Below are 26,059 nucleotides of genomic sequence, written 5' to 3' on the forward strand. Positions count from 1 at the left end.
ATTTCAGCAGTTTTAAGACAAAATGTGACTTTTTTGACATGGAAATGATTGTTTAAGATTGACAAACATCATATGTGTAGTTCGTGGCACAATTCAAACGGGATCAAAAGATACGTGTTCTCTCTCCATTGAATTCAATGTAAATGTTTCGCTTCCGGGGTCCCATGGTCCGGAAGTAGATGGGCGTGACTTCGCCTCTCCATAGTATCGCCATATGATTTCTCCGTGCGCGTTTTCCTTCCTTTGTCCCACTTCGCTTTCCTTACTAACGAGGGCGGGAACCATAGGCTGTATATATAAAGGCGGGAACATAGAAAGGGCACAGAAGAGGAAAACGCGTGTAGTGGAAGACCAGAGAGGTATGGCTGCAGTTTTACGATTATTGTTGTTTATAAACGATGTTTCAAACACATTTATCATTATATTGTTACATATACATGCTCAGTGTTGTGTGTATTTGTCAGCTGCTGTCTGGTTTTCCCGCCATTACTGTTCATATTCAGTGTTTCGGACATATTGTTTACATGTTGACAGAAACTGAATTTACAGCGCTGAGCGAACAATCCTCCGTGTTTGAACCTCTTAAATCGCTGCATAGCAGATTTATTTGGACTGGATTATCCCAGAGTCTAACGATTCTTTATAACACAGTTTCAGATTTGTGAAAATTAAAAAAAAGGCAGATTTCAGTGCTTTTTTCGCATCTAGTCCACATAAAACCAGGTCCTGATCGAAAACCACTATACCTACACTCATCAAATCTGGACTGGATTATCTCAGAGACTCTAAACATTCTTTATTAACACAGTTTCAGATTTGTGAAACCTTAATTCTATTTGTGAAAATACAAAAAAGGGAGGTTTTGCTGCTTTTTTTTTTACATCTAGTCCACATAAAACCAGGTCCTGATCGAAAACCACTATACCTAGACTCATCAAATCTGGACTGGATTATCCCAGAGACTCTAAAGATTCTTTATAACACAGTTTGAGATTTGTGAAACCTTAATTCTATTTGTGAAAATAATCCAGTCACAGCTTCAGTAATACCTAATGACTGTTTTAACCGTTATAAGTGGTTTAAATACATTTAGTTAAGTACTACATTTTAGTAATGAATGTGTTCTTTACTAATGTTGCATGCATACTATTACAGTGTGAGAAAAAGTTTTTAGAGAGTACTTGTCCATGGACAAGTGAGTTTGGCAATTTACTTGTCCGAATACATTTTTCACTTGTCCAGAATGGACAAAAATTGGGGCCACTGGAATCTTCTTCTTCGTCATCGTATTTGACATTTTCCCACGATTTTACCGACACCGTTAACGTAAGTCAGCGGTAAGATTTTACTGCATCACACATAGGGTTGGGTATCGTTTGGATTTGAACGATTCTGGTTCTGGTTTTCGATTCCGGTTATTGTCGGTTCTCAATTCCGGTTCTTTGAGAGGGTCAAAATAAGTCAAACTGGGAGAAAAATATATTTATGAAAAGATTAAGTCAAATCTGTATTCCTATTTACAAATCACTTCATACTGTTGAACTTCTTACGGTTATTGAATACAATTATATACAAATAATCTCTGCATTGTTTAGTTAGTTCTAAGTGGTGCAGTTTGAGAATGTACAATTGGCCCAGTCTCCTCTGATGTTACACTGCAACCTGCCTGTGAGACAAAGTCCAACCACACATGTCCAACACATAGGACATAACCTAATAATAATAATAATAATGACACATTAGATGTATAGCCTATAGGCCTAGCGCTTTTCTACAACTCAAATACGCTTACACATGTCCTGCAATACACATGCTGCAGCTGCCCAGCTGCTCACTGTTTGTAAAAGTAAATAAATAGTATTTTCATTTCAATAATGTACTTTATATACCCTGCTTGATAAACAATACTGACATCCCTATGCTCCTCCGAGTCTGGGGGTCCGGGGATGTGAGGACAGTGCGAGGACACAGACAGGGAGGCTGCTTCACTTCATAAAGGAAATGGTGGTCAATATTAACAACATAGGAGTTAAAACGCTTAATAACCTTCATTACGTGTTAGAGAAAGAACATAAGAAAGTTTGACAAAGATGAGGCTGTTAATCGGGCAGCGGATCCGCTGTGTGTAGAAAGAGAGAGAGAGACGCTGAGCTGCACCGTGCAGCGATCAGCTGATACGGAGCATAGAGAGAGCTGCAGTCCGTGCGGCTCGGCCTCGCCTCCTGTCCTCACAACTCTTATTAATCCCGGTACCGGACAATTGTTATTTGTTCCTACTCGGAACCGTGTTTTGCTTCCCAACCCTGCCACTGTGCTACACTTCCCGCCCCGCCCCGTCTAACTGTACAGAAAGCGGCGAGATGCATTTCCTTAGGAATCGACAAGCAGAACCGAAACTAACACTTCTAAACGAACAATGGCGGACACGTACAATTTGCGAATGAGTTCTGCCTTTTAACTGAATTTATCAATAATTTGTCAATAAATCAGGGCGAAAAACGTCACTTGTCCGCCGGACAAGTCAATTGAAAGATCTACTTGTCCGATATTGTAAATAACACGTCCCGGACGGTGGGACGTGTACTTTTTCGCACACTGTATTATATATGATACTGATTTGGGCAAAACAAGTACTCTTACTTCAGTTATTTAAAGTATATTTGAATATAAGATTTCACCTGTAACAAACCATTTTTACACTGTGGTATTGCTACTTTTATTTAGGTTAATCTGAATATACCCCCCCCCCCCTTATTTTCTTCAAGTAATAGTTTATTTTGTTAAATGTAAAAGAGGGGTGTTTAAAACTCATGTGACAAGCAAGACTGCTTAATTATTTCCAAACCAAATTCTAAAAACAGTACAATTTAAAAGCTGCAAAACATAGGTTTAAGAAACGTTGTTCTGGAGTGACCTAAACTGTTAATTGATTGTCTCAATAATCTTCAGTACATTAACCGTTTGTAGAGGATAATCAATACTAGCTAGCTTGTGTTATAACAAGGTTTATAGAAACATACATATATTTTCAGTTCTTGAATCACTGTTGTCTAGTTTTCACCATTACCAAAATCAATAATTTTTTTCCAATAACCTCTTCAGGATATGTGTATTAAAACATGCTAACATCTTAAATGTACGGCTATATAATCATAAGCTTGAACGTTTGGTGCACTAAATACACACAATCTTCTGTGATAAAGACGCTCATACACATGCAGGGTTTCCCACACATAGACTATACCTGGGCGGGCCGCCCAGGTATATTAACGGCCGCCCAAGTATATTTCGCGACCCATTTAGTTTTTTGTTTTTTGTTTATACATTTTTTTTTGTATTCGTCCGTGACCACGACGCCATCTGCGATCGATTAACTTGTAGACAATGATCCCTCGCTCCCTTGCTCTGATCTCGCCTCCTTCTGGCCTGTTAAGTGGCCTGCCTCACACAGGGTGACTGGCTGTCCACATGATGTGGCCTGCCGACATGGCCACTGTCATACATATCATAAATCAAAGCCCTTGATTGGTCTCTGTGTGTCATTCAAGCTCGGGATAACCTCAGCTCAGGTGAGGTAAAGGACTCTCTGAGTGTTTAGATAGTTAACTTAGTCTAAGTTCTCAGTGGGTCTCAAACGGTGTGGTCACCATTTATGTAAACACATATTTCCATTTGAGAGGGTAGTGATTGGTCTAATGGAGAGTGAGGTGGGCTGAAGATCGGAAGGCTGTGAGTTCAAATCCCGCCAGGAACACCACCACTAGTGTGCCCTTGAGTAAGGCACTTAGCCCTTAGTTACTCCAGGGAGAATGTCCCTGTAATCGGTCATTATAAGTCGCTTTGGATAAAAGCGTCAGCTAAATGAAATGTAATGTGATTAGTAAAATATGCATGAATAAATAAATAAAAAGTTAACTAGGTGAAAAAAGGTAAGATACACTTTTAAAACTTGTTGAGAGAAAACTAGTCTTTGCTGCTGCCTCAAAGAGGAGGGGGGGAGAGGAGGAAGACAGGAGAGGCTGATTCAGGAGCACAGACACACTCACAACTATAAATGAACAAGTTTCAGTGTTTTTTTCATATTGGAAATGGGATGTTATTGGTTATGGCCTTGATTTTATGATTATTGAAATGTATACAATTCTGTTTCATATAGGTGTTTCCATAGATCTAGTCTCTTTATTTTCCCCTCAAAATGCACCAGATTGATGCATTTAACTCCAAAATAAAATCTTACCGGGGGGGCATGCCCCTGGACCCCCCTAGAGGATTTGAGGTCGACCCCCACTAAAAATCACATGGATAGGTTCCTAAATACATTAATAAATACATTTATTTTTTTAAATAGTAGCCCATTTCCATATGTTCATGTGTGGGTAGTAGATTTAAACTATAGGGCTATCATTATGGGCCCTGCCTGTACCTGTTCGCTCTGTCATCGTGTGAAGGGTCTGCTAACAAGCGACCAACAGAAAGGTTAATGTTGTTGCACGTCACCTCAACCCCCCCCGCTACCACCACCCCCCAAAGTATATTTCAGATCTGTGGGAAACACTGGCAGTTAATGGACCAGCACCAAAGGCATTCCCATACACACAGGCGTTGGAGCTGTTCTTCATGAAATCCCAGAAGGATGAAGTGCTCTGACAAACAGTGCCATCTTTGCGCAAAATGATTATACCGGAATGAAAAGTCAATAAATAATGTTGTTAAAACTTTTTCTTTTTTTTTCGCGCACCCCCTCCCCCCTCCTTGCCACCACCCGCCCAAGTATATTTCATATCTGTGGGAAACACTGACATGATATAAGAAAGAAGCGTAGTGCTTGTTGTCCATGTGACTAATCCAACAATATGTCCTTTCTCTATTGGTCAGGTGACACGTTCAGTTTGCCACCATGTCGTCCAATAAGAAGGGCGGCGATGAGCGTTTCCTCCGGGTTCAGAAGGACCCCAGGTTTTGGGAGATGCCCGAGAGAGAACGCAAGATCGACAAGCGCTTCCAGTCCATGTTTCACGACAAGCGCTTCACGGAGAAATACACGGTGAACAAGAGAGGCCGACCCATCAACCAAACCTCCACCGAGGACCTGAAGCACTTCTACAACGTCTCCAGCTCAGAGGACGAAGACGACGATGAGGAGGGTGTGAAGAGCAAGAAGAAGAAAGAAGTGAAGGAGGAGCTGGTGAAGGTGGAGATAGAAGTGAAAGTGGAGAAAGAAGTGAAGGTGAAGGTGGAGAAAGAAGTGGAGATAGAAGTGAAGGAGGAGCTGGTGAAAGTGGAGAAAGAAGTGAAGGTGAAGGTGGAGAAAGAAGTGAAGGAGGAGCTGGTGAAGGTGGAGATAGAAGTGAAAGTGGAGAAAGAAGTGAAGGTGGAGAAAGAAGTGAAGGTGGAGATAGAAGTGAAGGAGGAGCTGGTGAAGGTGGAGATAGAAGTGAAAGTGGAGAAAGAAGTGAAGGTGAAGGTGGAGAAAGAAGTGAAGGAGAGCAAAGACGTTAAAGCTGAAGGACCGCCTTCTGAACGAGGGGTCAGAGTCATAGAAGAGGGTGAGTAGATGTCTCTGAGGCTCATATTCACTGATGCAGGCTGAGGAAACGAGCACAGATTCAACATTACAACTTAATTAGTTTAGTTCGTCAGTTAGCTGAGTTTCTTCCCGTTAACTGAGTATGACACATTAATAGGTTGTTACATTTGAACATGCTCTGAGACACAGTTCCGTGACGAAAAAAACCTGTATCCCCGCTAACGGGGGCTGTAGGGTTTATCTGCTTAAACATGACAATAGCGCCATAATAAACTACACATTATCATATTCATGCTATACATAACTAAGCACAAGAAGAGGCTGCGAAGCTAAAGTCAAGAAGAGCAACTTACTCGTTTGATGCGATGACAGAACTAACGTTCACAGGAAGTGAAGCTATGATGCGTTCAAACGCCTCTTGTAAAATACAGTCTTTCGCCCAAAACTTCCAATAACTGCTTCAAAAATCTGCCTTCATATAAACTCAAGGAACTATTGCATTTTCATTAATAAATTGCTTTGACATTTTATTTTATTAACGTCAGTATTTCTTTTTGATGCGTTGTAAACTGCTCAGGGCTGGTAAAGGTCTATAGATTTGAATAGTAGTTTGAAAAAAAACAGTTTTAATAGCCGTTTTTGATTGGCTTTTTTTAATACTTGTGTCTGGCTGGCTGATGTGCTCGATTTGAAAATGATGCAGTATTTAAACAGGACTTGCATCTTCTGCCTCTTATTCTGCAAGAAGACAAGAGCGACAGAGAAAAAATGGATTCCTATGGTAAATGGCCGAATTTAGATTAATGCTACTTGTTATTCATTCATTGTGTGCTTGCTTTAGCGCTGCCTGTTAGAATATGATTGAATTTATTAAACTAATGGTTGAAAATGATCTTTTCAGATGAACTTGTGCGTTACACTGCAGCAGAGAAGACCTTCGCTGTGAGAAAAGGTAGGCTGCTTTAATATTGTTTAAGTTAGAAGTAACACACTTAGCTATTCTATCTACCTCTGGAACTAGCTAAACTAATTATAAATATGTTTATTCTTCACTGTCGGCTCACTCATTACTCTGGATCAGCCAGCTGCATGAGATACTGACTTGCTGTCAGGAGAGAGGAAAACACAGGCTCCATTTATTATCCAAAGTTACTGTACACTTTTGAATCATGTAGTTAATCTAGCATAATTAGATTGTTTAATATAGAGTCGTTATCAATTTCTTTTAAAACTCTATAAATACCATAGAAGACGTTTGACCTGCACTTTTTTTCTCATTTTGTCGATGTTAACCGGCTACAAAACATTTCTAAGGGAAGCTCTGGTTTTGTGTGTACACTATTTAGTAACGGTTGTTCTGTGTTTGTAGGGCTCCCAGTGTACTTGCTCGCAGCCTCCATATGCCAGGGTGTTGAAGAGCAGATACCACACCTGACTGCTGCATATGTCCACCCAGACACATTCCTCGCGCGGAGCCTGGAGCAGCACGCCTGGAAATTTGATCGGGTGACCGGGGAGGCGCTGGTGGTCGTGCACATCGGAACCGATGATGTGGCCTCCGGACTGTCCCCAGCAGCCATCGTGGGACAAATGGAGGCCCTCATTGACCGGATCCAGCACGGCCATGCAGAGCCTCTCTATGTGGCCGTCTGCTCTATCCTCCCCCGGCTGGTGGACAACCAAAGGACGATGGGTACGGTGCGGGACACCAACCGCAGGTTCCACGAATTGTGTCGGAGGAAGAAGGACACAATTCACCTCCCTACCGGGAAACTGTTTCTCCATCACAGACAGATTATTCAAAATTATTTTACTGGGGATGGAGTCCACCTAAATGTGGAGGGGAAAAAAGTCCTCTTTAATTATTTAAAGACATTTCTTTGGCATTTTTGTAAGCATTCATAGAATGTTTACAAAAATGCCAAAGACATGTCTTTCTCACAGACAGACAGACAGACAGACAGACAGACAGACAGACAGACAGACAGACAGACAGACAGAGAGGGACAGACAGACAGACAGACAGACAGACAGAGAGAGAGGGACAGAGACAGACAGACAGACAGACAGACAGACAGACAGACAGAGAGGCAGACATACACTGCGTTACTGTTAATTATTTGATTTTTATAAATGTTAATAAAAATGTGTTACAATACTAGTATTATATTGTGCTTTCTAATATATTAACTGGGTCCATTTGGAAGAGTTTTAGACATTAATTTGTTACACACACCTACACACACTGTACAACACACACCTATGCATGGTCCTTGTTGAAATAAATACATAATAATAATCATTATAAATAATAATAATATAGAGATAGGAAATTACTGACAGGGAACCCTCTGAATCAGACTACGAGTGGCTGACTGCATCCACTCAGAGTGTCCGATTCAGAAACGTGACTCTTTCACCCTTTACGTCACAAACAAAGATGGTGGATGAGATTAGATCTATAAAACACATGGAACGATAATCAATGGGCCACAATGAAGGAGAGACTATCTGCATCTTTTAAAACTTTACGCACAAACGTTTCACCTAAATAATGAAATGCCTCCAATGCAAATGTTAATACGGTTGTTTATTGCCGTTTCTGAAGTTTAAGAGGAAAAACAAAAAACACTATTGGACAGTAGGTGGTGGTTTGCACATTGAAGTTGTTTTGAACAAAGAAGAACAGGGAGAGAGAGGAGCTTACTTGTTCCTTACCTCTCTAGCAATAGAGAGGCGAAGTCCCTCCCCTTCCGGTGGGACTCAGACCTTATTTCGTAAAAAGTTTGTATTGATGGCAGAGATTATCAACTGTTCAGCGCAGACTACAAGCCGGAATGAAAGGATCAAAATAATTGTCAAATCAGCTGAAAAGTACCTTGATGTGAAAGGGATGCACTGGGAAAATGTGAAAGATATCCTAAATGATGACGTCCAATAACCTCAGACATGGACTGGATCATCCTGATTGTACTGCAGTGGAATGCTAGAAGTTTAATTGCAAATGGACAAGAGTTCAAAAAATATATTGACAACCTGGGAGAGAAACCTAATGCTCTTTGTATTCAGGAAACATGGCTGAAACCACAACTGGATTTTATTGTAAAGGGATATACTGCAGTTAGAAGAGATAGGGACTCTGGCAGAGGGGGAGGAGTTGCAACATTCATACAGAGTGGTATAAGTTATAAAGTTATGCATGTAAATACAGATCATGAAGCAATATTTATAAGGGTATGGAATGATAGAGGACCTATAGATATAGTAAATTATTATAATCCATGTGGGAAATTAGATCAAAGTATATTAGAGGATGCTTGGGGGTACACTGCAAGACAAAGTAATATGGTGTGGGGATTTTAATTCACATAACTCGCTCAACCCGGTATCACGGCAAGACGTGAACATGTGACGATTTACCATGCTGGGAGACGTGAAGATGTCACGATTTCGTCCCCTTCAAACGTGACAGCTACACGGTATTGTTAACCCATGTTAACCAGTGGAGAAATAACCGGAAATACCAAGCAAATGCTACCCCGACGTAATGATTTATTTTGTAATAGTCACACTCGATTACGGCGATTTTCTTGTTGCCCCAGCTGGTCGACACCTCTTTTAGCAGAAACAAAGGCTACATTAATGTATTAAATCGATGTTAATCCGTGCGTGTGGATGTGGAATTAACGGACGTGACGTTGTGCGATTGAGTTGCCAAGCAACAGCTTCGGTTCATGTTCATTTACAAACTATTCAACTACAACCGTAGTTATATTTAAAAACATGTTAGAAGGCCTCACGAAATACTTTAATGCACATTAAAATGTAAATGTGAAGGAATGTGTGTATAAGAAAATACATCGGTCATTAAACGAAACCGGAAACAGACGTAGGCAAGATCCTCAGCTCGATGATTGGATGGTTATCCGCAATGCATGCTGGGATTTGGTGTTTATGTGATGTGAAATCTGAAAACGTTTTTTAAAAATACAATAATACTTTATTCCGAGTGTGCTTGCTTTTCTCTTTGAAAGTCATCACATAACGGCATTGTAATACACGGTTCGGCTGCATTAAATATTACATATCTGCCGTAATTCTCTATTTATAGAGCCCTGCTGAGAAGACTTCTAGACAAACAGGAGAACTGCCGCCAAAACTGAAGATGTGACGTGAGCTCTAACTCTAGGGCTCTGGGTGGCGGTATGCACCTTTTAAGTTGTTTGCAATCCGACAAATCCGAGAGAAGAAGAGGTAGAAGAAGAGGTGAGTGGATTAAACACCTGCAGAGGTTTCATTAAGTGTATTTACACCTGTTAGCTTAGCTTACAGTTAATCACGAATCAGAAGTTATCTTATTTAACACAACAGCTGTAATCTTAGAAGAAAGAAACTCACAAAAAAACTTGAAATGTGCGCCAACATCGGCTAACAGCTAAAGTCTAAAAGCTATCGGCTAACAGCTATTGACTAACAGCCAAAGTTATTATTTCAGTTCGGCTCTGGGTGAGTAACAGTTTATTTGTAATGCTCAGCTGACTTTATGTTAGTAATTTATTACACCAGTTGTCTTTAAGACAGTTTGAGTTGTTGGGTTGGTGCTCTTTACTATAGATATGGTTTTAAATATATGCTAACTTGCTTATTAGCATCGCCATTCACCGTGACGTTGCATTTTTCCCATTGAAATGAATGGGGTTCTTCAGTTAGCAGCTAACGCTAAGCGACGGTTTAGCTCATTAGATAAATAGATATACTTTATTTAACAGGGATGCAAACTTGTCACCTTTCGGCGAAATTCGCCGTTTTGAATCCAAAATAGGTCGTTTGTGTGATTCATGTAGATCTGCAATAAAAATATGTTTGGGGTATGGGGCGGTCTGGGACCCGGAGTAATCTGCGGCCGCGAGCTGTTATGTGCCATCATGATACGCATGGTGTTCTTTTTTATATATTATAATGAAGCGCGAGTTGTGTGCTCGAGTCTTCCTGCCTGTCGGCTCTGCTCATGGATGTATAATAAGGCTGCTGCTCCGCGATGAGGGTTTAGCTTCAGCAGCTACATTACCTACGGGCAGGGCCGGACTGGGACAATAAGTCAGGCCGGGAATTATACACCCAGCCAGGCCACTACCAGTTTTCTTTTGTGCCATTTTTCTGGATTTATTTGTCAATATTTACAGCGTTGCTGCCCATAGTGATAGCCCTAAACTTTAAATCTACTACCCCAGAATAAACATAGACATGGGTTACTAATTTAAAAAAAAGTGCAAATCTATTTAGGAACCTATCCATGTGAACATATTTTAGGTTGAGGTGGACCTCAAATCCTCTAGGGGGGTCCGGGGGCATGCTCCCCCGGTAAGAGGTTTAAATGTTGGACTTAAATGCATCAATCTGGTGCAAATAAAGAGACTACACCCATATGAAACAGAACTGTATACATTTAAATAATCATAAATTCATAAGAACATGGCCATAACCAATAACATACCATATCCAATATGAAAAAACATTGAAACTTGTTTATTTATTTGTTTTTGGTTCATTTATAGTTGTGAGCGTGTCTAGGCTCCTGAATCAGCCTCACCTGTCTCCCTCCTCTCCCCCTGCTCCTCTTTGACTAGTTTTAGCTCTCACCATGTTTTTAAAGTTTATATTGACTTTTTTCACCTAGTTTTATTATTCATCCATATTTTACTAATCACTCCCCCTTCAAATGGAAATATATGTTTACATAAATGGTGACCAAACCGTTTGAGACCCACAGAGAACTTAGACTAAGTTAACTAAACACTTTACCTCACCTGAGGCTGAGCTGTAGTTATCAGTCTCTCAGTCTGACAGGAGAGGACTCTCCTCCACCTTGTTGACAGCTCATGATATCCGTTAGCGCAGCTAGCTAGCACCAGATGCTAACAACAACAATACACGTAACCGGGGCGCGCGCTTTCTCTCTCGCTCGCTCGTGACACACATACACACACCCTCCCGAGCTTGAATGACACACAGAGACCAATCGAGGGCTTTAGTGTATGATCTGTATGAAAGTGGCCATGTCGGCAGGCCACATCATGTAGACAGCCAGTCACCCGCTGTGAGGCAGAGTCAGACCCACATTTGCGCAGCGTTGTGTTCACAATACATACATACAAAAAATAATCCTCAGGCCAGCAGGCCACTTAACAGGCCAGGCCATCGGGAAACCTCCCGGTCCTCCCGATGGCCAGTCCGGGCCTGCCTACGGGTGCGTTCGTTAATATTAACTGTGTGGTCCGGAGTCACAGTGGCACAGACTGGACCGCTGGTGAACAGCTGTTAGAACGGGGCGTTCAGGTGTTCAGATCAGAGCTCCCTGTCGGAGCGGCAGAGCGTGATGTGCACTGAAAAATGTTTCTGTCACAATATTATTTAAGGAATCGTTGAGCTATACATTGTCACTATCTGCTAACGTTAGCTTTAGCCTTCGTTTTCTAATAGTTTTTTTCATAGGCTATAAACGGAGGTGGTATAAGTATAGGTCTTGTACTTGAGTAAAAGTAGAAGCACTCAGATCTTGTACTTGAGTAAAAGTAGAAGTACTCAGATCTTGTACTTGAGTAAAAGTAGAAGTACTCAGGTTGGAGGAATACTATGTTACAGTAAAAGTACTGCATTCAAAATTTTCCTCAAGTAAAAGTAGAAAAGTATTCTCATCAAAATATAGTGAAAGTAGCGACAGTAAAAGTAGTCATTGTGCAGATTGGTCCATTTCAGAATAATATATATGATATGTTTTATAATGATTGATCATTAAAGTGTTATCAAAGCTGGTAAAGGTGCAGCTAGTTTGAATGACTTTGTATACTGCAGGGTAGCTTGTGGATTTACTCCAGGTGGAACTAAAGTCTGATTTAACACTTGATTATATTTCACATCATTCATCCAGATCTGTAAAGTAACTAAAGGTATTAAATACATGTAGTGGAGTAGAAGTACACCATGTACCTCTGAACTGTAGTTGAGTAGAAGAACAAATTAGCAAAACATTGAAATACTTAAATAAAGTACAAGTATCTCAAAATTGTACCCAAGTATAGTACTTGTTGAGTTTATGAACGTATTTACTTTACACCAGTGGCTATACAGATAGAAAGACTAAGCCTTGCACAGAGGCATGACAATACATTTTCAAAATGCTCAACAGTGCTGCCAAAATTATAAACTGACTGCTACACAATTAAAATAAATGCTTTTATATATTTCTATTAGATGTGACTCTTTGGCGTTTCTGTTATTATTACCACTGCTGCTTTAGTTGTTCTGACTGCTAAAATCATCTGTTATTCCTCATTTTAAAGCCGATATTCCGTGGTGTCGGGGGCTCGGGTCCTTGTCACCTTTTTCATACCTGATGAGTTTGCATCCCTGACTTAAATAATGATTTATCTTAAACTTGGAAATGATTGTGTCACAGCAGAAGTGTTTTCAGGCATTAGACAAGTTAAACATATTTAAAAGATGCAATAAGATATAATAAAAATGAAGCATTAGCAGCAAGTTTACACACAGGACACATATCACTAGAGCAGGGGTCGGCAACAGGCGGACCTAGACGCCGACCTACCCGGACCTATAATCGATACATTAATAGGGGATTTCAATTTTGACACACACAGTGTTTGACCAAACATTCCCTCTCAAGTCAGAACTGAGGTCACAAAAAATAAGCCCAATATGATCAGTCGACCAGGATTAAAACTAAAGCAGGGCAGGCTAACCAATGAGCACCTTTATGTGTATGAGAATGGCCCTGACATAATTTCAGCCCAGATTTACAAACTCCTGGCAGGACAAGCTCCAGCTCAATTCTCGCACTGAATAAAAAAAGGTAGTGGGGGACTGCAATATAAGAGAGAAAGAGAATCTTTAAAACTGTTCAATTGTTATGATGTGTAAAGACTGATATTGTTCTATAATCGGCTGAAACTGTTAAGTCATGACGTGAAACGGTTAACAAAGAAAAAGGGAAACTCAAGCTGCTGCTACGCTTTATTTGACTTATCTAAAATTAAGCACTTTTAAGATGCACATATTTTCAAAAGCTATTTTATTTATTTTCTCTATTTTATTTGTAAATGCAGTCCGAGAGGAACATTACACATATCCACAGTATTTACTGTATATCTGTAGAGTTCAATGTTAATTTACAATAAATATTGTTATTTTTGAATTATACTTTCTTTATTTGATTGGCAGTCAGTTGCTGATTACATGCAGACGTTGATAAAGCTACAGGCTAATTCAATATATATCACACTAATTCATAAAGCAAGTTAGACATTTTGAAGTTCCGTACTTTGCACGGGGACATTTTCTCTAACTGGACCTCGTTGAATTGTAGTTACCCCTGCACTAGAGTATCTAAAGAATACACAATATGCAGAAAATACTGTATACATGGAGTACATTAAACAGTCTCACTAGCTAATGTTTGCTTTTCTGTGTTAACTCAGTAATAGTTAATGACACAGATAGCGTTATAACCGTGGTTCAAACAACCATTAATGTCACTTTCTATGTGGATAAAGTCATTTTAATGAAATAAAAGTGAACAAACTGAGCTGTAAATTAGAATGTAAGTTGCTACACAGATTATGAAGAATTATATCAAAAATATTTGTATTATATTAATAATGATTTAATAATAATAACTTTTTATCGTTAATAACTATCTGACCTTTCTATCATTTTCAGCAGCATGGAGGAGAACAAGGAGACCCCTGGAGCTCAGGTCAGTGTGCACTTCATCACAATATATTCCTAATTCCAGCGTTTCCGCCAGGCGGGCGTCTTGCCGTCATTTGACGCCCTTATTTAGCTCGGAACGCCCTGAACTCGAGCCGAGGGCGTCCAGAAGAGTTGTTATCGCTTGAAATTACGAAAAGGACAAGGACATCCCTCTGTTGGAGGGGCAAAGGAGTCTGGTGGGATTATTTTCACCGCCAGCAAAGTGTACTGCCGGCAAGCCTTGACGGGGGGGTGCTAGTGGAGCACGCGCGTGAACTGGAGAAACTGAGGCTCTGGTAAACTGTGGTAACATGAAGAGCCGTTTGGGAGCCGAAAGAGCCGGCTCTTCTTAGTGAGCCGAGCCAAATGATCCGACTCACTAAAAAGAGCCAGAATTCCCATCACTAATGCGTAAAGAGGTGGTATCTATAAGGGAGGCTCAATTCAAAATTCAAGTCCAGGGTTTCCCACACATAGACGTTACTTGGGCCGCCCAGGTTTAACGGCCACCAAAGTATATTTCGCGACCCATTCATTATTATTTTGTTTGTATACATCCACGAGCACGACCCCATCTGCAATTGATTTACTAGTGGACAATGATCCCTCACTTGCTGTACCTGTTCACTCTGCTATCGCGTGGAGGGTCTGCTAACAAGCGACCAACAGAAAGGTTAATGTTGTTGCACCTCACAAATGCCTAACACTGCTATCCCCAAATGAAGGGTCACAACCTGTGTTGAAATATACAATATGAATGCACAATATGGTTAGATATAGGTTAGAACGTTGTTGTATACGATAATACTTTAATTGTCAGATAAAGTCTGAAATGTGACTTGCGTCACAGCAGCTCCATGTGTAACATCAACATAGACAAATAAGACAAACACAATACACGAGCAACAAACATGTAACATAACAGCAGGATCAGTGAGAGCTGCTCAAATGCGGCTTTCACACCAGCGCTTTTCCCTTTCTAGCTCCGAGCGGGAGCTTTTCTGGTTCAGCTCCGGTTTCCCTTTTCTGCTCCCGCTCTGTTCACACCGCCCAGCACCCGACTGGTGCTGCCGCTGCTGCGTCATGACGTCACCGTTTACATCGCTGATTTGCTCCCCAACGGCATTACGGCGCTCACAACAACAACAACGAGGAACTGCGTCAGGTCGATGATCGTGTTGCTTTTAATCACACAGCCAGAATAAATTGAATAACGACTTCTCCAACCTTATACTTTGCTCCAGAGTGCCGTGGTTCATTGTTTATTAATGTGTTTCTGCAGCATTTACCGACCGCTGCAGTGTTGGCTGCTCTTCCACGGGAGTTTATTCTCCTCCGTTAGCTCCCGGTTAGCTCACACTGCTGCGGCCGCTCTAAAGTATTCACTGTCCGACTCACACAAGCAGCTGATACATATCCCCAGTCCCCCTTAGCCTAAGTGAATGTGTGTCAGTCTGAATTGACGCTGTTTGGTATCACAACGCTGTTATGAAAGTTTCTCTGGTATGAAATGGGTGATGTTAGCATAGCAACCGAAGCTAAACTGACTACTTGCTATTGCTATCCTATTGTGGCATAAACCGTTTTCTACAGGCACATTTTACCGGCGTATTTTTATTATGATTCTACTTGTGATAGTCGGACACGACAACCTGTGCAGCCCATGTATTGATTCCATCCGATAGCTGCTATAATACAAAACAACACGTCAAAGTAAGGTACAAATAAACAGAATCACACGAAGCCTGGTTAGTGTTGCCTGACTTTATAAAGTGTGTTTATAAGCACTACTGCTTGTAGGCAGGCATGACAGTCGACCCATGTTCAGGGGAGGTGGGTTTAGTTTCCTGCACGCCTCGACGTAAGAGAGACGTAAGCGACGCCACCTCTTAGCTCCGAAGCTCTTGCCTCTAGACCGACAATTTTTTGGAGCTGGAAGTGAACCGGATTCCGGAGCTAAGAGCCGGCGCCGCTGCGGTGTGAACAGGAAAAACCGGCGCTTTTCAGGCTCCAGCTCCGAGCCGGAGCTGAAAAAGCGCTGGTGTGAAAGGGGCAAAAGAACCTTCAGCGTGCATCTGATCTGGATTCAGCTCTGTGTTTACTGAGAAGATTGACTCTTTTTTTCTGTTCTCACGGTCATGGCCTTTCTCCATGGAGATGTTTTCTTGCCAGTCACTTCCTTTACCTTAGTTGGAGCAATGGCATCTATACATTTTTTTAATTTTTTAATTAAAATGATCTACTAGCTCATTTACTGAGATGTTAGCAGGGGCAAGTGTGGAAGAAACATTCGGAGTAAAAATGTCCTTAGTGTTTTCAGTTAAATCTCGCTTTGTGGTTACCTCTTTTTGAACATTTGTGTGAACAGAAATAGAGCTCTCAAAGGAATGATCAGAGAGTGCAACATCAGTCACCACAACCTCAGAGATATTCAGATCCTTTGAGATAATTAAGTCCAGAGTGTGCCCCTTATTGTGCGTGGGCTCCGTCACATGCTGAGTCAGTCCATAGTTATCAAGAAACCAAAACAGTTCTTTAGCCCCTCTGTCCTGGGGGTTGTCAACATGGATGTTAAAATCACCAACAATGACTAGACGGTCAAAGTCAATACACACTATAGACAGCAGTTCAGTAAAGTCATCAATAAAAGCTAAAATAATCTAGTAAAGAGCACAGCTGAACTCCCGCAGCCCTGGGGGGCCCCTACATTGGTTGTGATGGCAGATGAAAGGGTTTTGTTAACCTTCACAAGTTGCTCTCTACTAGTGAGGAAAGTGGATTTACTTCCATTTTTGACACCAAGATGTCTGCTTGTATTGTGTTGAATGCTGCTGAGAAGTCTAGGAAGAGGGCTCTTGCATAGGTGTGACGTTTATCTGAATGTTTAGTAATGATAGGAACCAGAGTAGCAACAGTACCACCCCCTTGCTTATAGGCAAATTGGTATGGATCAAGTATGTCTTGTCCGTCACAATAGGTTTAGCTGAAGAGGTCATTCCTGTCATGGTTCTCATAGTGTCCCACACTTTTTTGAGGTCTTTGGCTTTAAAAGCATTTCCCAAAAGCTCTGTGTGCCAGTTTTGATTCCCTCAATTTGACTTTCAGTTCTCTCTCTGTCTAAGTGCTCCATAGTCTTTGTTTTTGAAAGCTATTTTCCTGGTTTTTATAACTTTTTGTTAATGTCCTTAGTCACATATGATTTATTACTTGGATAGATTTGTATTTCTTTAGTGGGAACACAGAAGTTAATATAGTCTTTGGTAACGGTAGTTATTTCATCTAGTGAACCTGAAAAATGTCCCAATCTGTCCAATCAAAACAGGCTTTCAACTGTTCCCTACTTTCATTTGTCCATGTCCTTATTACTTTCTTTTCTGGTTGACTTCCCTTCAGTTTGGTCTTATACACTGGTATCATATTCACAACATTATGATCAGAGTTCAGTATTGGTGGTCTGTATGCAGACACATGGGCTCCTTTATCATTAACAAAGCATTTGTCCAGGATATTGTCTTTCCTGCTGTGATCCCTAACATACTGCTGGAACCCAGGTAACACAGTCTCCAGGCGACATTGCTTCATGTCCCCGAGCAATATTGCCGGTGCATCGGGGTGGCTGAGTTGCAGCTCGTGAACACAGTCAGCGATGGAGCCGGCTGCCAGTGACGCTCTAACGCTGGGAGTCACGTAAACAACAAACAGTAAAATACATCCAAATTCTCTAGGCCAGTAGTTCTCAACCTTTTTACACCAAGTACCACCTGAGAAAATAGTTGGTTCTCCAATACCACCATATGACCAATGTTAAAATACAGTCTATGCACAGTTCATGCAGGACTCGGAGGCACATGTATTCATAATAACATTATTTGTTGTCAGCTCCATGTACAAAGGGCAGTCAATTCAATCAATAGCTTTATTAGCATGACCATAGTTACAGACAGTATTGCCAAAGCTCTGTATAGTTGCAACATCTATACAAAAATACACACAAATAAACAGTTATAAACAAACTGCTAAGAACATGTTTTTTTTGTTTTTTACAAGGAATACAGATTCATTTAATTAATATAATACATTAATACAAAATAAAATATGATATATATATATATATATATATATTAGGGTCGGGACTTTAACGCGTTAATTAAGATTAATTAATTACACAAAAATTAACGCGTTAAAAAAATTAACGCATTTTAATCACACTTATTTTTGCACCGCGGAACGTTTCTCACTGGATGAGTTTCAGGCGTACCGATTATACTGGAGCACCAACTAACGTTCATGACTTCAGACAACAACAAACCACAGTGAACAACAGTGGGAAATGTTGTTTTAAAAAACGGACGGATGGAAGCGTCGATAAGAGCACGGTTGTGTGCAAATTATGCAAAAAGGAATTCGCATATCACCGCAGCACATCAAGCCTCAAGTATCACCTCAATGCAAAACATATAGCAGCTAGCGTGGACGTTAGCCTCTTTTATCGCGTTCACACCAAAAAGAGCCGGTACTAAAATGAGTTCATGAGAACCTTTTTACCCCCACGAAAGTGCCTGCTAGAGAGCAGAGAGCTGCTAGAGAGCAGGGACTTTCGTACGGCTCTCTTGTGAGAAAAGAGCTATATTTCTGATTGGCTGGGCGGATTGCAAACCACGCCCTGTAAAACTCCCAAAAAGTTTTGTGAAGCCGCCATTTTATTATCCTCGCATTAGCATTATTAGCATTAGCCCAGCGCAGAAACGCAGAGAGAACTTATGGCAACACAAAATAAAACATGGGAGCGAGCGGTGGAGATGAGGAGGTGTCGGCGTTCTGGCGATTTACTCGGAAGGCTGCTGGGACTCCCAGCCGCTTCTACTGAAGCCAGTCCCCGGGGACTTCCGGCCGGGGACTTCGGGCGGCACCATACGCCGTGAAGTGGTTTGCGGCCTGCCAGTAAACCCAAAGCAGAAGAAGAATAAGTGACGTCAGCGGCTTCATTTGCCTAATCCTCCCCCAGGTTCAAAGAGTTCTCATGAACCTTTGTGGGAAAAGTACTGCGGTGTGAATGCGCCTAATGGTATACTAAAATCCATGTGAAAAAAATTGCTTCTCACTGTTCTTAGGTCAAATATTTATATGTGATTAAAAATGCGATTAATTTCGATTAATTAATTACAAAGCCTCTAATTAATTAGATTAATTTTTTTAATCGAGTCCCGGCCCTAATATATATATATATATATATATAATATATATATATATATATATTATATTTATATATATATAATATATATATATATATATTTATATATTTATATATATATAATATATATATGATGTGAGAGCTGGTGGATCAGGTCAGTCCGATTCCCTCAAACTGTGGCAGGCAGAGACAAACTGTCCTGCAACAATGCAGCTCTCTTTATATTCCCCCAGGAGTATTTTTCATTTTTAAATATTTGAGGATGCCTATGGTTGAGTTTTGGGAATAATTGTTTCCGTATAGGTTCAAAAGTTGGGCATTGTGTGAGGAAGTGCTGCTCTGTCTCCACAGCAGTTCCTCCTCACGGTTGGCATGATCGCTCCTCTTTTGGCAGCCATGGTTTTTTGTACTTGCCTGTGTCTATGGCCAGGCTGTGAGCACTCAGTCTGTCTCTCTCTCTCTCTCTCTCTCTCTCTCTGTCTCTGTCTCTGTCTCTGTCTCTGTCTCTGTCTCTCTCTCTCTCTCTCTCTCTCTCTCTCTCTGTGTCTGTGTGTGTGCACCTGCATGTTTCTATGGCCAGGCTGTGAGCACTCACAGTATGCAAAGTAGTCTGGTGGGATTCTTTTCGGAGTATTGAAGATCGTTTCCCCGACATCGGCGGTGACTGCCACAGGACAACACGGAATGTACGCGATGAGCGCGGGGGTGCTAGTGGAGCTCGCTCGTAAACTGAGGCTCCGTGATCAACTGTGATAAAATGACTCACTAAAAAGAGCCGGAATTCCCACCACTAACGTAAAGAGATAGTATCTATGAGGGATGGAGCCACCCTCAAAGTACACCCTGTAGCGAGTAAAACTCTTAACACAGAAAATACCTCCCCAAAATGCCTCGTTGGAGATACGTCATTGTCCATTGTTTACTTCCTGGGTACTGTGACGTAGGAATGGCCAGTAGCCGCGCCCAGAGCTATGACGCGATACGGTCATGCGTTACCCGGAACCAAATTGACCAATCCGTGGAGCCGTTATGTAGGGCTGTAGCGATACACTTATCTCACGATACGATACACGATATTCAGCTCACAATACGATATATATCACGATATTCAGCCAACGATACGATTCGATACACTTATATCATTTTCTGAAAGATTTTAAAGGGACAGTGTGATTTTGGTGACATCTTGTGAGTGTTCCATTGACTTGGATTGAATTAATTCAACTGAAAACTGAAAGCATCAATTATACAATATATGGCTCTGACAGAGAGTCTACAGCTTGCAAATGCTGGACAAAATGAATCAAAAGATGTGGTGAGAATTTGTTTCATTTATTGAAACAGTGCAAACTGTAGCTTACAAGCCTTTGAAACGTAAGCACATAAAGTGCAGTATCACAATGGACAATGGACAATTAAAAGGTGCAGCAGGTGGCGGAACACGGGGGATTTGAATGGGACTTCAAAATCAATGTTTTGATGGCATAAAGTACCTTAAACATACCGTCAGTTTAAATGCTGTTTTATACTGAAAAACCAGAAGTTCTTGTGCACAACCAGTTGTTAAGCTTTTATTCTGAAAATCCTTGATCTCCGGTTAGCATTTAGCATGTGGCTAATATACCATTTACTATAGAGGTGAATTTAGTAGTGATATGACACGGAGTGTTGCACACCGAAACCTACTGATTTCAACACTACAACTACAGACGTCGAGATATTATTATTGTTGAATATTAAATGAAGGTACAGTTTATTTGAATACGTTTGTTTACAGACGTGGGTAGCATGAGACAACATCCGGAACTACCGGAAATTATACCAGCCGTGAGGTATTTTTGGAGTATTGATTACAGCGTTTAAAATGTATTAAATGAAAAGTCATGAAAGAGATAAGCAGGAGAAAAGGCGTGTTTAGTTATATATTTAATGTACAATGTCTGAATCCTCTGTAATGCGCAACAACGAACATTCGAGACGTGGAGGACCGGCCCCCAGCAGCGCCAACCGGCCCACAGGGAGGAGCCAGCAGAGGATATTTAACAGCTGGAAAGGTGGAGCTGTTCTCTTCCCTTCGCTCACCCAGAACACAGCTGTTTTTCTGACTGAACCATCTTCTGCTTGTAACATTACCGCGCTTTTTATTGATTAAAGTATACATTTTAACCTTCTCAGAGACTCAATTAGTCTCCTTTTTAAAGCTTCTCTCCTGGACGCGAGAATAACAAACACAGTTATCAGACTTAATGTATCGATACCCGCGGCTGAAATATCGATACTTTCTCGGAAAACTAAATATCGATATATATCGCAGGATCGATTAAATTGCACAGCCCTACCGTTACGTTACGTCCTTGGAGCCGTTACGTGAAGCCCCCCGCTGATTGGTCCAAATTTACCAATCCACGGACTTCCTCACACACACACACTCAGTGCAGGCAGCTCTGCTGATTTCTCCTCCCTGGCTGCAGGCTGATAACAGACAGTTGGGATCACGGCAAAATTCTCTCTGCAGACCCATTCTCACAGCGTTTATCAACCTTTTTCTTACTCAATATCAAGCCACACTTATTGTTTTTACTTCGGCTGTGACTTTGTGTGTGCTCAGGGTGAGTTTGGCTGTGTTTGGCTGTCGCTAAACCACACCTCCACGGAGCTCAGCGTGATTCACAACGTCCTGACCAATCAGAGCACACCGTGCTCACAGGGAGGGTGGGGGCTGGAGCTATTGGAGCTACAACGAGTCGTTAAAGGCAGAGTGAAATTCAGTGAACACACGTAGATGCTGTATGAGAAACCAATGTGAGTTTGGAAAATTGCACAATATATATCTATTCTAGTAGACCTCAACAATGGAATTATGATCAGTGGAAATGGCCATGACATGGGACCTCATGGAGAGTGGGGCTCTGAAAGTATGTGTGTGGCTGTGTGTGGCTGTGTGTGGCTCTTTGCAGCTGGTGTTGCTCTTCTCAGATTCTGCTGAGTTACACGTTACTGCCTCCTGGTGCTGCAGAGATTTCATGAAGTGAAGGAGGTTTTCCTTCTATAAAACAGCTGTGGGCAGCAGATACTGTGAGAGTCACAGACATGAGTACATAGGTAAAGGCAGACTGGTTCACAGACTCTCCTGTTTTGCCGATCCGGTGCTTGAACAAATAACTCTACACCCCTACACAAGTCAAGTCGAGTCTTTTATCAATGTTAGTCAAGCAAGTCTCAAGTCAAAAAATATGCGACTCAAGTCATGTGACTCGAGTCCCCCACCTCTGGTATATACTGTGGTTAGCATGTTGCTGTATTACTGTATCAAATATAATGCTAATATAATAAACAGATAAGTAGTATTTTGTTAACTCAAGGTTTATATTAAGTGAGTTTTTATTGTGTTAACTTGTGTATTTATGCTTTTTAGATTGACTTTCTCTCTTTCTCTGTCCATCTGTTCTAGAAACTGAAAAGAAGAGAGAGACGTCACAGCTGTCAGCAATGTGACAAATCCTTTACAACATCTGGAACTTTAAATCGCCACCTGCATATTCACACTGGAGAAAAACCGTACAGCTGTGAAGAGTGTGGGGAAACTTTCACTAGATCAGATGCTCTCAAAATACATCACCATATTCATACAGGAGAAAAACCGTACTGCTGTGAAGAGTGTGGGACAACTTTCACTACATTAGGTGCTCTAGAATCACATCACCGTATTCACACAGGAGAAAAACCGTACAGCTGTGAAGAGTGTGGGGAAACTTTCACTAGATCAGATGCTCTCAAAATACATCACCATATTCATACAGGAGAAAAACCGTACTGGTGTGAAGAGTGTGGGAAAACTTTCACTACATTAGGTGCTCTAGAATCACATCACCGTATTCACACAGGAGAAAAACCGTACAGCTGTGAAGAGTGTGGGAAAACTTTCACTAGATCAGATGCTCTCAAAAGACATCACCGTATTCATACAGGAGAAAAACCGTACTGGTGTGAAGAGTGTGGGAAAACTTTCACTACATCAGGTGATCTCAAAATACATCACCGTATTCATACAGGAGAAAAACCATACTGGTGTGAAGAGTGTGGGAAAACTTTCATTAAATCAGGTGATCTCAAAATACATCACCTATTCATACAGGAGAAAAACCATACTGGTGTGAAGAGTGTGGGAAAACTTTCACTTCATCAGGTGCTCTCAAAAGACATCACAGTATTCATACAGGAGAAAAACCGTACTGGTGTGAAGAGTGTGGAAAAACGTTCACTTCATCAGGTGCTCTCAAAAGACATCACAGTATTCATACAGGAGAAAAACCGTACTGGTGTGAAGAGTGTGGAAAAACGTTCACTAGATCAGATACTCTCAAATCACATCTTCGTGTTCACACAGGATTAAAACCATAGTGGTGGGAGTGTGGGAAAACTATGAGAGCCAAGCTAGCTGTTTCCTTCTCCTGATGTCCTGAGAGCTGTAGTTATATAGTCTCATTGAAATAAAGCTTATTTCATTCAAATGTGTCTTTTCTTCAGTGAGATATCTTTATGGATTTCCTTATGACTTGAGAGTCTGATTTTAAAATTCTGAGTCTGACTCAAGCAACTTAAAATGTTTGCTTTTGGGCAAAGTCATCTGAACATTGTGTACTGTGCAAGTAATCTGACACTTTACCTTTGTCCTTATATTTAGATAAACAAATGAATCCCTATTATTGCATTTAATAATTCATATTTCACGACTCACTGTTATTGTAGCACTGACCACGTTATTGTATAAAGTGCATTCAATTGAAAACACCATAGTGTTACAGTCAAATTATGTACAATTGTAAACACAATATGTACATAAAAGTATTCACATTTAATAAATAGATAATTGACGCCTACAATATCAAAGAAATTAGAATGTAACAATTGCACTGATGGCTCTGTTTTTTGTCACCAATATTATATTTTAGTTTGCACTGCCTCCACGGCTATGGTTATGGCATGATAAGAACTGCTCTGTATTCCTAAAGTTTGACCTTTCTCGCAAAATATTTAATTGATTCAGTATAAATGATGGCAACAGCATAAACTAAGGCAAACACAGGTAAAAAAGCTTGAGTGGATACAAATCAGATGCATGAAACACATTCACTTTTGTAGACCCCAGGATTTATTTGTCATCAGCAGGTATGAATCAATTGTTAGGGTATCAATTACTTCTTGTAAACTAACATTTGTTGTTATGCAAGTCAACAACAACAACAACAACGAGATCTCACTCCACTGCAGAAGAAGAACAGGAATGATCCAGCTATTGAACCCAGTTGGATTCTTTAGGACTTTTTCTGAGCAACCATTCACCTTCATTGATTCAGTATAAAGGATGGCAACAACATAAACACAGGTAAAAAAGCTCAAGTGGATACAAATCAGATGTACAGGGAGGCTGTGGCGCAGTGCGTTGGTGTTGGGATCAGGGGAGCACAGGTTCAAACCCCACTGCAGTCAGCATGTCGTTGTGTCCCTGGGCAAGACACCTCACCCCAAATTGAGTATGTAAGTCGCTTTGGATAAAACCGTCTAACAAGTAACAAGTTCTCTGGTTCTGCAGTGGTTCCCTCCTGTCCTGAGTCACTACCCAGTCCCTTGTTTCTCTGTTTGACTGGTTTATATCCAGCTTCAGGATGCACCATGTTAGGATCCTTCATTACATTCAAATATATATAGTAGTTATTACAAAAACACATTGTTTCAAGAGAGTGTGTAACGTTTTCTATCACCAGTGAATTATCTGATCCAAAGCAAAGCGTTTTTTCAATGACGTTCACTTTGCCCTTTTCTATAGTGACAAGAGGCAGTTTACCATTATGCTGGTTAAACCAACTCCATTTTACATCTCCTTTCTTATGAGGACAGGGCAGTGTAGCATTCGTGCCCGGCAGCGCTGTTATTTGTTCAGGATCAGCTGAAAAGCAGAAAGTAGTTACACATTTATTGACCCAACAGCCTTGACAAGCTGGACAATTGATTTTCTCATGGTTTTCATTTATAGTTTTTCTATATTTAGAAAAAAAAACAGGCAAACCTAAGAAACAAGTTACATATTTGTCCGGGCTAGATTTTACCGAAAGAGCCTGTTAACTCAAATGTTTTTATTATTTTTATTTTTCATATTATGCTAATTTTCAGGTTCACATTTGTATTTTGTACGTCTACTGTAATGTGATGCTTTAATGTTCAAAAAGCTCTTTCCCAGAGAAAGTGCCTCTGGAGGGAACACAGGGATTTCAGCCTCTGCAGACCATTTACATGCACAAAAACCTGTATAACACACTACAGGAAAGGGAGAACCCAACAAATCAGAATAGAGCGCCTTTAAGCTATACTAAACAAAAGATTGTAAACTAAAACACTTTTTCAACATATAAAACACAGTAAAACTTGACATGTCTTTTGACTTGATTTAGATTATTAATGCCAATGTCAAATCATCCAGATTTATGAATATTTTAATAGAAACCTCTTAAAAATAGATCTTCTTGTATAGCTGATAGAGAAGCATGCAGCAGGAAGTAGAGACAAAGCAGCAT

The 26,059-nt window shown here is 40.7% G+C and overlaps 1 protein-coding gene and 1 pseudogene across 14 annotated transcripts; both read left to right on the forward strand.

The window, feature by feature from the left end:
* The first annotated feature begins 241 nt into the window (after positions 1-241).
* Positions 242-7,549, forward strand: LOC117533556. Of its 14 annotated transcripts, XM_034197362.1 has the most exons (6): positions 242-359; positions 4,876-5,245; positions 5,297-5,383; positions 5,459-5,546; positions 6,429-6,479; positions 6,897-7,546. In XM_034197362.1, exons 2-6 carry the CDS (start codon positions 4,898-4,900, stop codon positions 7,430-7,432), a joined length of 1,110 nt encoding a protein of 369 aa, XP_034053253.1. In that variant the 5' UTR covers positions 242-359; positions 4,876-4,897; the 3' UTR covers positions 7,433-7,546. The 14 variants fall into 14 exon arrangements, with proteins under 14 accessions (XP_034053253.1, XP_034053247.1, XP_034053250.1 ...); XM_034197356.1 differs by having other exon boundaries at positions 5,297-5,546; XM_034197359.1 differs by having other exon boundaries at positions 4,876-5,227; positions 5,336-5,546.
* Positions 7,550-9,807: 2,258 nt separating this feature from the next.
* LOC117533564 lies at positions 9,808-23,998 on the forward strand (annotated as a pseudogene).
* Positions 23,999-26,059: the final 2,061 nt, after the last annotated feature.

The sequence above is a fragment of the Gymnodraco acuticeps genome, unplaced genomic scaffold (assembly GCF_902827175.1).
Source record: "Gymnodraco acuticeps unplaced genomic scaffold, fGymAcu1.1, whole genome shotgun sequence".
Lineage (NCBI taxonomy): Eukaryota > Metazoa > Chordata > Actinopteri > Perciformes > Bathydraconidae > Gymnodraco > Gymnodraco acuticeps.

Bases quoted from the DNA above. Each gene is read 5' to 3' on its own strand.
- LOC117533556 (XM_034197356.1), top strand. From the start codon at position 4,898: ATGTCGTCCAATAAGAAGGGCGGCGATGAGCGTTTCCTCCGGGTTCAG. The intron at 5,547-6,428 runs GTGAGTAGATGT...TGATCTTTTCAG, and splicing joins GGTCAGAGTCATAGAAGAGG to ATGAACTTGTGCGTTACACT. The intron at 6,480-6,896 runs GTAGGCTGCTTT...CTGTGTTTGTAG, and splicing joins GACCTTCGCTGTGAGAAAAG to GGCTCCCAGTGTACTTGCTC.